The sequence below is a fragment of the Silurus aristotelis genome, assembly GCF_946808225.1.
Source record: "Silurus aristotelis genome assembly, chromosome: 26".
NCBI lineage: Eukaryota > Metazoa > Chordata > Actinopteri > Siluriformes > Siluridae > Silurus > Silurus aristotelis.
The window spans coordinates 16,103,819-16,116,742 of record NC_139599.1 but is presented as its reverse complement, the minus strand read 5'-3'; the positions used below and the strand labels follow the sequence as shown (position 1 = coordinate 16,116,742).

The 12,924-nt window shown below is 40.0% G+C and overlaps 2 protein-coding genes across 3 annotated transcripts in view; both read right to left on the bottom strand.

Moving 5' to 3' along the window:
• Positions 1-12,772, bottom strand: part of klhl13 (kelch-like family member 13) — a 38,591-nt gene extending 25,819 nt beyond the window's left edge. The window contains exons 1-2 of one of the 2 annotated variants that reach the window (XM_083530818.1): positions 12,642-12,772; positions 3,888-3,979 (exon numbers count right to left, since the gene is read on the bottom strand). In XM_083530818.1, coding sequence (XP_083386944.1) covers positions 3,888-3,952 — 65 coding nt within the window. In that variant the 5' untranslated portion in view covers positions 3,953-3,979; positions 12,642-12,772. The remainder of the gene's footprint in view (positions 1-3,887; positions 3,980-12,641) is intronic. The other variant, XM_083530819.1, reaches the window with a different exon arrangement.
• The window catches only part of LOC310720341 (uncharacterized protein), a 75,659-nt gene that overhangs the window by 22,846 nt on the left and 39,889 nt on the right, over positions 1-12,924 (bottom strand). The window lies entirely within an intron of this gene.

The following is a 12,924-nucleotide window of genomic DNA, read 5'->3' as shown; positions in this document are numbered from 1 at the left end:
CGCTTTTCACAACAGACATTGTCTCAAAGCAGCTTTAGATAGATAGATAGATAGATAGATAGACAGACAGACAGTAAATGAGTCAGAGAGAGAAGGAGAGATAGAGCTAGATAAATAGATAGAGAGAGAGTAGGAGAGATAAAGATAGACAAATAGATAGAGAGACTCTGGATTTATATCGGTCCACTTTTTATTAAGCTGATGTTCACTTCATGCTCCTTCATTCTCCATGTTACTTATAACCACTTTAATTTCTGACCCATTTATTACATTAGTGATAATTAATTAGTAATAAATAAATAATTTGTGATGAAATAAATATTCATTAATAAGTTTTTATTATGTGAAGAATTTATTCATGATGACTTCACAGACAGACAGATGGGTGGATGGTAAGATGGATGGATGTATGGATGGATGATCTCTATCAGAGTGCCTGAGAGAGACAGACAGAGACAGAGGGAGTGAACTGCCTTGTTGGATATGCGGAACGAAGACACGAGCTCCGCCTCTGGGCTTTTCCCCTCTCCTGCCGGGTCAGTGCTCTTCCAAAAGACGAAAGGAAACAAGCAGAAAAAAAAAGAGAGAGAGAGAGCGCGAGAGAGAGAGCAGGAGGACGAGAAGTCATTTCTGCGATTATGTCCGTCTCCGTTGAAGAAGCTGACAGCACGTCGAGGGAGACGGCGCTGCTCGGAGTGCGAGCCACGGGAGTGTGACGTGACGAGTGTCAGGATTCTCTCGCTTTTTCTCTTGGATCAACGTAAAGTTGTTGCGCAGAGATGAGACACACAAATGTGGGTTTGACTTCCAGACAGAGGAAGACGGAAAGAGAGAAAGACGGGACACTATCATACATTTAAAGAGGCTTAAAAGGGGAAAAGGTGCGCACACACACACACACACACACACACACACACACACACACACACATACACACACATACACACACATACACACACACTTGCCTAGGCTCCAGACGCACTCTGAGCTTGTACCCTCTGCTGGACATCCGAGGCACTGAGGACTCAGACACGCTCGTATGAGACAGCGACATCCCGGAGACACACGCAGTGCCACGTCCACTCCCGTTTTAATTAAGTGCTAAATGTGCGGTGTGCAGAGGTTCGGCTATTCCTAGCAGTCTATTATTAGGGGTAATTAAGAGCGGAGAGCATGGCGGTGAGAAAACCCAGGAGAAAAGGAAACACGGAATCACGCCGGGACTCGAAAACTCTGTCCTTTTCCCACGCAGACTTCCTTAAACCAGGACTGCGAATTAGCAGGAACACCTGAGATACACCAGATTCCTACACACAAGCGCATTATGGGAACACGTGCGGCTGTGGTTCATCTACTGTTGGTCCAATAAGTAATTGAATAAATAAACAGAACCCCTTTTACTGTTATACCCCTACCATCAATCTATATCTATCCAGCCATCCATCCATGTTCATTGGAGGGCGGAGGATACCCTGTTACGTTTGCCCGCCGCACAAACCTTCTAATATTTCTACAATTTTGTTACATCGTGATCGTCGTCGTGAGCTGAAAAACATCGTAAGTTAAATCGTCGTAACTCTGGGATCATCTGTGTATGTAAATATACACACAAACACACTGTAATAATATATTATAATATTCATATGTTGAAAATTATTCTGGAAATGTTCTATAAACTAGATTGACATAAAGACCTGAAAAACCAGCTTGGAACTATGGAAATGCGAAAGCAGTTTTTTATCGTATCAGAAACCCTAAACAAAACAAACAAACAACCAAAAAAAAGTGAAGTGATGTGGTAAAAGCAGAAGATGGGCACGTTCCTCACGTGAAGAAATTAAGCCAGGAATCGGAGCGCATTAGGAAAGCGGGAACGTGTGGCGTGTTGGGCGACTGATCCGCCCCGAGTATTTTTGGCAGTGCTCAAAGGAAATCCTCCATTAATCTGCGTTTAGCATTTTATAGAAGTGGATCGGTGGTGAGAGAGAGAGAGAGAGAGAGAGAGAGAGAGAGAGAGAGAGAGAGAGAGAGAGAGAGAGAGAGAGAGAGAGAGACTCATCCGTGTGATGACAGGAGCCCTTTCGTTCAGCTTGAGCAAGCACTTTTGAGAAGAAAAAAAAAAGAAAAATGGTTTGCATAAATATTCATATACCTTCAGCACCATGAGCTGTTCTATGTTTTGCATCGTTGCTACCTTGAAATAAAAAGGACCTGATGGTAACCAGGAGAGCATCAAAGGTGAAGCATGGTGGTGGGAGCATGGTTCCTTCTCCTTCGTTGTTATTTATACAGTTATACAGTGCTGCAGTAAAGTCATGTTTTTTTTTCTACACCACAAAAAATATACAAAATAGCAGCACACAAGTACGACAATGCCGCTGTGCACGAAGCACCTTCATGAAGATCTGCTTTCCATGTGTGTGGAAGAACTTTATTTAGAGCTCTGACCTCCTCGCGTCACCTCACCTACATACATACACACACAGGAACTTTTTCCACAATGCCGCATCCCATAAAACAAAGCCACACTCATAACCTAATGAGGACCAAACGTCGTGTTCTATAGTACCTCAAGATGAGAGGTGTAGCACCTAACTGCCCATTTTAAATCAGTCCACACACTGCATACCTTCTGCTGAAACCCCTCCTCCAACCCACACACACTAAATGCCCTAAAATATAAATAATCCAACACACGCTCACACAAACACACACTTACACACACTCATCATCCCACTCAAGGGTCTGAGTCACCACTTGAAAAAGGAAGACCCACACATGGATCCTACATTGGAGAACATCTTGGGCTGGAAAGGATAAACAGTAATCAGCGCTTTGAGACTCAATCTACTTGAGCCTTGTTCAAATAAACGCCCGACATTCCGCCTTCTCGGAAATCAAAACGCAAAAAAAAAAAAAAATCAGGACGGTAATTTAATATTGAATGAATACACTTTTATTTAACAATTATGATCAAATTGAAAAGAGAAAGAAAGCAACGGTATGATTTTATAAAAAAAAAAAAAAAAAAAAAAAAAAAAAAAGTGCTGAATCATTAAAAAGTTGCTTGAGAAAGTAAATATGAATATATGAATAAATAAATCTAATGATATAATTAATAGATGATAAATAATCATCATAATACAGCACTCTCAGTGCAGCACGCAGTCTGGCGTGTAAAAACAAACAGCACGTGGTGTGTGGTCTCTAGAGGCCACTCTTGTAATGACAGCGAACCGGAAAAACTATCCGTATGGATTTTTGCCGATAGCCCATAGTTAAAGCAATCAATTATTGATGCTGATTAATCAGCAAAACTGATGAGTCAACCTCTGGGTTCTAGAGCGAGCATTTCCCAGAAGTTCACTGTTTATTGTTCAAACGTTGATCAAAATGTTGGAGGACACAATAGTATAGGGCGTATTTGAACTAGGAGACCCAAACCTGTTCCAGCATACAAAAAGCCAGCTCCATGAAGATCTGCTTTTCATGGGTTTCTGGCTATAACCCCTATTAAAGACCTTTTGGATGAATGTAAACACTGACTGCACCACAGGCCTCCTCACCTCACCTACATCAGTACCTGCCTTGTGTCTGAATGAGGAAAAATCTTGGCTGTATTCTATGAATAACAAAAACTGTGATAGATTTCAAACCAAGATCCTCTCATGACAGACCCGTGACTGAAGAACTGCAATCGTTTTTGTGTGTCTGATATTATAAGAAAATTTTCCTTCAAAGTGAGACTGACGTAGTAGCATTGACGAAATCGTCAAATCGTGGCTGTCACACATGGGTGGCATACAGGGAACAATTGAATTTTGCACAATATAAAAGCAGCTGAATGTCAAGAAACAGTAAAGGAGAGAAGAAAAAAAAGGACATACATTGCACAGTACCTGTCGTGCAGCCCCATGGCCATGGTGTCCCCTCGATGCACAGGGTAGTCCATTCCCGCGCACTCAGCCACAGCGCACCACTGCAACAGAAAACGCCAGTAAGAACTTGCAAAAAAAATAAATAAAAAAATAAACACCAGCCAATCGCTTGCTAGTTTCAGCATTCGTGGCTATTAAAGACTTTACAAACAAACATTATCAAAGAATTTATCTGGTGGTGTTCCAGAGATGCTCCGAATCACATACCGGAAATGATACACCAGGTGTTAGGTATAAAAGTCAGAATATTTGATGAGGAGAAAATTGTGGCGGTTGAGCATTTCTTCATTCTCTACGTTGGTGGAAAGGCCTGTGAACAACAGATCTTCAATCCTTTTTGTGGATCATACATCACTAACCAGGTGTGATATGCTCAAGAACCTAAAGGATTTAGAAATTTGTTCCTTGCCAGACTCTGAATTAAAATTTACTTGAATGTTTTACCAGAAGTCATTGTATCAAAGAAACCTACTGGTTAAGAGTTAACACTGGCAGCCTTTAGACAAAATTCTGAATATGAGCAGAAGGACCTCAACGCCGTGTGTTACAACAAGGTTCAAGTCGCCTCAAACTGGCCACCTCACCAGCCCTTCACAAAACTTCTCCCACTTCACTTATCTTCTATAGATCATCATAATACCACAAACAATTCTGACTTCACCATTCCTTCCCGTTGATCTCTTTCCCCTTTACGTCTCGGCTCACTCGGGAAGCCTGGACAGCATATGGCACGTCTATTAATATTGCTGCAGCTCATACTTTCGAGGCGTTGTCTGCCATCTGGGAGTCCGAACACCCTGCTGGGTTACACGAGCAGGGTTCAGCAGAGAGAAAGAGTGAGAGAGATAGAGAGAGAGAAGCGAGGTTTGGGAAATAGAGAGTCTGAGAGCTCTGCAGTAATTAAGCAAAGGGCTAAAAAGCAGTAAACGTGGATTACATCAGCATCGAGCAAAGCCAAGAGACCGAAGTGAAACTTGGATTCGGTTAGGACTTGCTCGAAGTGTACGCGACATAAATTCGAGAGACGTCTGAAGGTGTGCAGATGCTAATAAACAGTGGCAAGGAAAATCACCAGCTGAGGAGAAGACCATGATACTAAAAAGGCTTTGAACTACAACTTTTGGCCAAAGATTTTCTATTTACAGCACATCTAAGTTTCAAATCACAAAATTTTCCCACCATTTGATCAGCAAGGAAACACTGTACTCTAATGTACAATGCCCCGGGTCTTTCCCTAGCACCAATAGGTTCCTGTTGCCTTTTTTTGGTCCTGACCTCTGACCCTCTGAATGCCTGGTGATAATCTGAAGTTTAAAGGTGTGTTTATGAGCAGTTATAACTGGCTGCTTTATTTATAATCCATGTCTCTGGCTAGAGGAAGGTAAAATGACACGGGTTCGGGATCGAATAGGAAGCCAGGTGTCAGAATGTGCCAGCGAGGTAATCTGTGGTAATAGATGTATCGTTCAACTTGCTCCACTGGTCCAGGTCAAGTCTCAAGACAGCAGCTCTTTCGAGATGATTTCATGGGGGTATCGTTTTAACCCCAAATGCAGGTCTGTGCTCGTGCTCAAGTCCAGAGCAAGTCCTAAATAAGGTCACCGAGTGGAAAAAGCAAAGTCTGATAAGATCAAATACAAAATATGCAAGTTCTAGACACGGCTTGCTACTACGGGATGTAACATTTCAGAACAACGTTTCAGAACAGAACTTTTGGTTCAGTGCATGTGTACTGAATAAAATCCTTGTTTTACATAAGAAACATGATCCGAATTCCCTCACAAACATATTAAAAACCTGATTGTGTTCAGCGTGTGCGCAAAATCACTGCCACTTCCTGCCAACGTTTTCATGACTAGCAAGAAGGATTTTTTTGCGTTCATGTACAGCATCTAGAATTTCTCTTTTCCGCATATCGAGGGAGTGATTAAAAGAATCCCTAACCCTAACCCTGAAGGAGGGATTAATTCGTTTCTGAATAAATACATTGAATTAATAAGTAAATAAATATTGTGTGTTTCTTGTATGCAGACATTTGTTAAAGTATGCTGAAATAAGTTCAACAGTTAAGTAGAAAGTTTTATATTAAATGTAAAACACACTTTTATATAAACCTTATAACCATAAATAAGAAAAATGTAAACCCTTCAATTGAATTTTTCTACTTAACTTTACTTTTATTAAATCAATTTCATTTGTGCCAATTTATTCAATATAATAAAAAAAGTAAATTGCATCAATTTTCAATATTTTATTTTATGCCCTTACACACTACCATCTACTTAATATGGTGAATTTCCATCTATAACTCAAGAAGATACAATTTGAGTGACATTTCAAATTATACCTTTTATTATTTATTTTTCCATTTTCTGAGAGTGTGTGTACCATCACTCCAACCCTGTGAGCATGGGCAATTGTTGTCTGTTGGAATTAGACTTGATGCTTGGGTACCACTTGAGGGCCCAAACAAAAAAACTTAGATAAAGTATGCTTTAAGATCCATTTTTCTCCCAATTTCAGAGACCACAAACTTGCTTTGTAAAGCTTAATTAAACACAAATTTACTTTCCATACAGGAACTGATACAAGAAAAAGTGTATACACGGATGTGTGGGTAGCCAATTGGGTAAAAAAGTGCCACCAGGTCCATGGGGACTACAAACGGTGTCCTTGAAAGTCATCAAATCTGTTACCAGCTTTACAAACAGACTTAAACAGTTATGTCCTCACTCCTGGGACAAAACTTTCATCTCCATTATTACCAGGATTTTGTCCAGCTTCTCAAGTCTCCGTGGAGGAGTGGGTGTGCCTGTGATTCTCAAGCCGATAAGGGACCCTACTCTAGGTCAGCTCTGGAGTTGGACCTAGCCATCTTGTAATCACCTGAGAGCATTAACTACCACAGGACATTAACGCTTTAACCACATTACTGTGACTGGGCCAATGCTTGACAAGCCTGCCAGCTAGTTATTTTTTTATTATTGGATAGACAAGCTGGACCACAAGCATGTAAACATGCATGGTCTGTACACATACACACACCCTCATAGTTCAGATATCTGCCTTTCTGAACACAAAGTCTTAGAGCTCAATTCACATTTGCATATCCTTTCCCCTCTCGCTTTTTTTGTTTGCACTGTGACAGACAAAACCAAGCCTTGTGAGTACACAGACAGAAAGGATGCTCATTAGCTGGTGACACAAACTCGATGCCTTTATAGCTATTTTATGTCTCGGGACACAAACTCGTGTCGAACTTGGCAGATTTTGTGAATGTTTTTTTTAATGAGATTATACGCATTAGCAATGCCAATTTGTGCCTAAAGCCGGTATGAGCTGCATCCTATTAAGCAACTCAAATATTACGAGCTTTAGTCCATTGTACTGGATGGTTTTTAATGTTGAATTTTCATGCAAAGTAACACTTTGGGACTCGAGACCAAAAACGTGGCCTGACACCAAACTTGAGGCACTTTTTTTTTTTTTTTTATCCAACTGGAAAAGTTCTACAGTGAAATTATGTGGCTGCACCGTATGATATTGACTAAACACGGAAAAACACTTTGAATTGAACTGCTATTTGCCTTCAGGGTTATGAGTCATATGACAGACATCGCCCCTGTCACATTCAATACAAAAGTCGATACCAAGACGTCATCATTCCGATCTATCATCGTGATGGACGACGTATGCTGTCGACTCCTCAGGACTGCAGTCACAAAATAAACCTGAGAAAATTGTTCTCGGAACTACACATGCACTGTATAGCAAGTGTTTCACTAACACTAACTAATAAAGATGGTGTGCTTTAAAGACATTAAAAACTCAAGACAAGTTGTTAAATAGACAATTAAAATTCAACTAAACTTCAACTAACTGAAGAAATAAAACCAGGAACCTTTGAGTCTTTTGGAAATTCAAATATTATCTTGAAATACTCAAATGTTCTCCACTCAAGACTGACTCAGGAACTTGTTTGTGGGTGGGGATTACAGTTACATGTTGGTAGGCTTTAGATTCCAATCCGTGTGGTGAAAACCATTGTCCAAAACCACAGTTATTCTGATCCTAATGACACCAAAGAAGTAATCATTTCTCTGAGAAAAAAAATAAACACCTAGGAAATGTTCTCCCAAGTTGCTGACAGTCCTTATTTTTGAATATTAAATCACAAAACACCACTAGCTAACCTACAGTAGAACTTATCATATAACATATCTACTTTTATTCCTTCACTTTAAATAACCGCGTGCAGTTGTCATGGATGGCTACTACGGCTATACATAGTACAAGCGTGTAATGCAATGCACAGTGAATAAATGACCCACCTTGAGATCATGCGTATTTAGAGCTGATGTGCTTAGCGCGTGTATCTAAAATACTTAACCGTTCGTTAGCTAGCCATCTCGTAGTAACAGTAGCATGAGGTTTTTCATTCCGCACTGCCGTGAGAACGCAGGGTCTGCTTAGCAACCAGGAACGGAATATGAGCTTGCTAGCGGGAACGTGGTAAAGACTGTGGATCAGAAGAGTGCGAGTTGAAACCATACCACCAAGCTGCCATTGCTGGGCCCTTGAGTAAGGCCCTTAATCGTGAACTGGTTAGATGAATAGGATATAATTGTGAGTTGCTCTGGACAAGGGGTGTCTGTTTAATACATTAATGTTCATTTATGCAGTAGTGTGTGAACGTTTTCCTCAGAACCGTGGATAAAATTGTATCGAAAATCTGACTACGAATTTAATTCTTAAATTTTTGCACCAAAATGTTCTCTACAGAACGTAAAATCGTTCCTATAGTGCACCAAATGGAGAACAAACAGGCTTGTTCTTAATCACCCCTCATGCCTCCATGTCCTCTTTCAGCCTGTCCGTTTCTCCCCAGCAACACGCTCACTGATGGACACGGCCACGTGGCCCGGGTTACGGCACCAGCTGCCACACTTGAAGCTCGGACAACAAGGTAACGAAGGCCTGTGCTTTAACACCGCTCGCTCCCATGGCAACTGCGAGAGCACAGATTACATAAGCGGCCACAACCAAGAAAAAGGAAGACTAAATATCCGACGCGGCTAATTCGAGACGTGCGACACGGCGATATCGTAACGAATACCCCCTCAAAGCTTGGAACCAAACTAGCCGTGTTACTATGCGAGCACTTTTTTTTTTTTTTTTTAAAGCAATTCAGAAACTTTTTTTCCCCTTTCACCGAATTGCCGTAAATGCTTTTAGACGCTAAATGAATAAAAAATAATAATATTAAAATCAATATAGCGTTTTCAACACGTTTCTGATTAAATCATCTGTTCTCTTCATCCAGTCCAGGAGAGCAAACACTCTCTGAGAAAGAGATTAATGATTTCCAGTTGAAGGCAGTGACGTGGTGGTGGAGATTTTTTCCCCCCGTTTAGGAGGACGGCGTTGGGTCTTATTTATGAGAACGACTCGCTTATAGATTTGCAGGGTTACCGTGTTGTCACGCTTAAAATACATATGCCCGCGCTGCACGCCACTTTTTTTTTTTTTACCGCCGATATTTTTAACTCGCATTATTATCGTCACGGGCGTTTTAAAATATCACCAGCAGAGGTGACGGACGTTTTATATTTATCCCCATCACTCCTGCAGATCAGTACAGTGCTCCAGGGACAGACGAGGTCATGTGATCCCTATGTATTGCATTTCATTCGTTCGTGTACTTACAGGTTAAGTTTTTTTCTTTAAATAAATAAATTCTCTGTAATTCCGTCTGAGAAAATGTAAAAATTATAAAAGCAAAGAAAATTGATCACATTCGATTATAAATTATGAAAAAAATGTATAAAATACCAACATCAGTGTTATAAATAAGTATTTAGCCTATTAGTACATTTCCTCAATAAACTTAATTTTTTATATTATTGCCAGAATTTTTTCATATTTAAAAAACAAAATTGCAACAAATAGATTTTTTAAAAAGGCTTGATTTTTTTTCTTTCAGAATCCTGTACATTTGATTTCTGATTGATTAATACTACTATTTTTACAAAATAAATATTTTTTATTAAATTAAATCTAATTATCTATTAGTATCTAAATGTATCTATTTTTATTCATAAATTCACTACACTTTTTTTTTATTTTGGCCCAATAAACCCACCCCAGCTGTTTCCTGCGAGTTTATAATATTCTTTCAATGTAAAGAAAACATTTGATGATATCGCAAATAATTAAATCAACACGAGGTATAAATCTAATAATCATTATATCACTTAGCCCTTGTCCATCTTGTCCTAATGTCTTACTGGTGATGGAAAGCAAACTGTTGTCCTTCAACAGCAGAGCTGCCAATCATGTGACATTTTTCTGACTTGCTGTAGTAGTAGATTTCGTACTGAAACGAGGAATAAAAGCATTTAGGAGGAAGGACTGAAGCAGCAAAACTTTGTCCTGCAAAGAGAACTGGAACTTCAATTTAGTTGTTTCTTCTGTTTCTTCCTCCTTCTTATTTTTTTTTTTTAGTATCTACATTTCACCTTCTGCTCCATCCATCAAGACTCATGGCTGAGATCAAACATGCTTGAACATAGTGAGCAGCAGCTTGCAGGCTTTACGAACCGGACTACACGAGCGGTCGCCATGGAAACGCTCGACGAGGTAGCCGGCGATAGGGAAAATCGTGTAGTGTGTGTTCGGATTTAAAGCGCATCGCAACGACGCTGTAATGATTCCCGTGTAAACGATTCTGATTTAACGATCATGGAGCTCCGCCCCCAAATATCTAATGTGACCATACATATATATCAGAGTGTCAATAAATGAAGTGACATCCAAACACACGATCAATTTCAGACCAGAAGTCTGAAAAAATACAGGAACAATTTTGTGCGTAATTGTACTGAATTTGAAGTGAATTTGTTTTACTGTAATCATGTTGCACTAAAATGTAACCACTCGAAGAAAACTTGGAAAAGCGAAGTGTATGTCAGGTGAGCTACAGCTGGATGTACACACAGGACACAAAGCACATAGCATGTAATGACTTATTATACAGATCATTTATAACTTAATTAAAACATTTTGTATTGTTTTTAAGCTGCAAGAAATGAAACAGAGCGAATATGTAGATTTGAATTTGTGTAAAACTGCTTCATATCTTTCATTTAAGGTGATTTTACAAGTACACAGAGAAATAACTTCGAGCCTGGGAAACTATTGTACTATAAATGAAATTGTTTTCATGTTCATATTGTACTAATACGTTTCATTGAACTAAAACTTCTGAAAGTAAAACTGCATTAGAATTAGAACTGTGTTCTATTTCTTCAGGGCAACTTTCGTTGTTAAATGTTATACAGTTGGGCATAATGTAACATGTCCTTTCACCTCAGGTCCCTCAATCAGGTTTGATTTTTGTCGCTTCATACGAGAAAGTTTGTTCTCCTCTGATCTACGAGGAAGTGTAACATATCAGATGATATGGAGAGATTAATATCGCGATAAATGACGAAACCTAATATCAGGATTCCCATAGCAGACTTTCAGGGTTGGAAGAAATACTAATGATAGATATTTGTGTAGTATTGTGAATGTGTCCTGTCTTTTACACCTGGTCATTAGTTGTCTTTCAGTCTCACGCAAACATGTCCCGTCTTCTTTGCTCGGGTCACAAGCTGCGTTTCTGTCTCAAGCCAATGTGTCTGATCTTCTGTGATCGGTCGTTAGTTGTCCTTCTCTCTCAGACCAATACGTCTCAGCTTTGTTAGATCCCTTTGTCTCGGACCAATGAGTCCAGTCTTCCATGCTTGGTCATTAGTTGTCTTTCTGTCTCTGACTAACATGTCCCATCTGCTCTGATTGGTCATTAGTTAATCATGTGGTATTATGTCAGTTTTTGACATGACAACTGAGATCCTACAGCGTGACATTGGAATCATGTTCATATCGTCTGACAATCAAACAATCGCGAGTTAGTTGTCTTTCTGTCCTGGACCAACATGTCCTGTCCTCTAGGCTTGGTTATTAGTTGTAATCCAGGTTGATTTAGTCTACGTCTTGCTGTACACTGTATTTTATTTGTGGACTGTTGGTTTTCTCTAAACCGTACATGAATCCCTCACATGCTCAGGCAAGCAGACATGATGTTCTCCTGATGCTCCAGATCTCCTGGCAAAACAGTCAAACCGCTTCACATCTACCTCCATGTTTACAAAAACTTTCAGCCTCTTCTACTACTTTGTTTATATGTTTGTTTTTTACAAACATTACAGCACACACCCGGATCATGTCTGACATCCGGGACAAAAATTCTGCTCCTTTTTATTTACTATAAAATCGGGATTATTTGATGCGTCTCTCTTCTCTTAGTGTTTGTTCAGGTTTATTCCCAACTTCTCAAAGTTAGCAGGCTAGGCTAACCGGACCAGCAGTCAGACATCATCAGAATAATGCTAACAATAGTAAATAACAATTATAATAAATAAAAACATGTATTAAAGTAGTTTATTAGCTAGATTATAGTGGGTCACGTGCGCCTGGAGCTCGCGCTGTAGGGTTTCGGTGTGAAACACAGCCCCGGTTTCTATCAATCCTTTAGCTTCTGTAGCACATTAGCGCCGTGAACAAACCGACACAGAGCCCAGCGGCGAGCGAATATACCTCCGACATTCTTTTACACAAAACAAAAACACCCGAAACTTTAATAAATGCGGATTTTTTTACCTCTAGCGACGGGGTTCGCCCTTGTTTTCTTCTTTAAACCCCTCCAACCTACTCCACTCGTGGACCCTCCGCCGGACACGCCCTCTTTTATCCTGATTGGCGTGCGGGTGACAAAGGAGTCGCGGATTGGCTCTCCGAGCTGTCGATCATCCACAACCTCCCGGACACTTCCGTTGCCAGAAAGGAACACTGCGATTGGCTGAGCGCCGAAAGGAAAAAAAACTCCTTTATTTAACATTGATATTTTAACTTATTGTTAATGCTCATTACTAATACACCATTA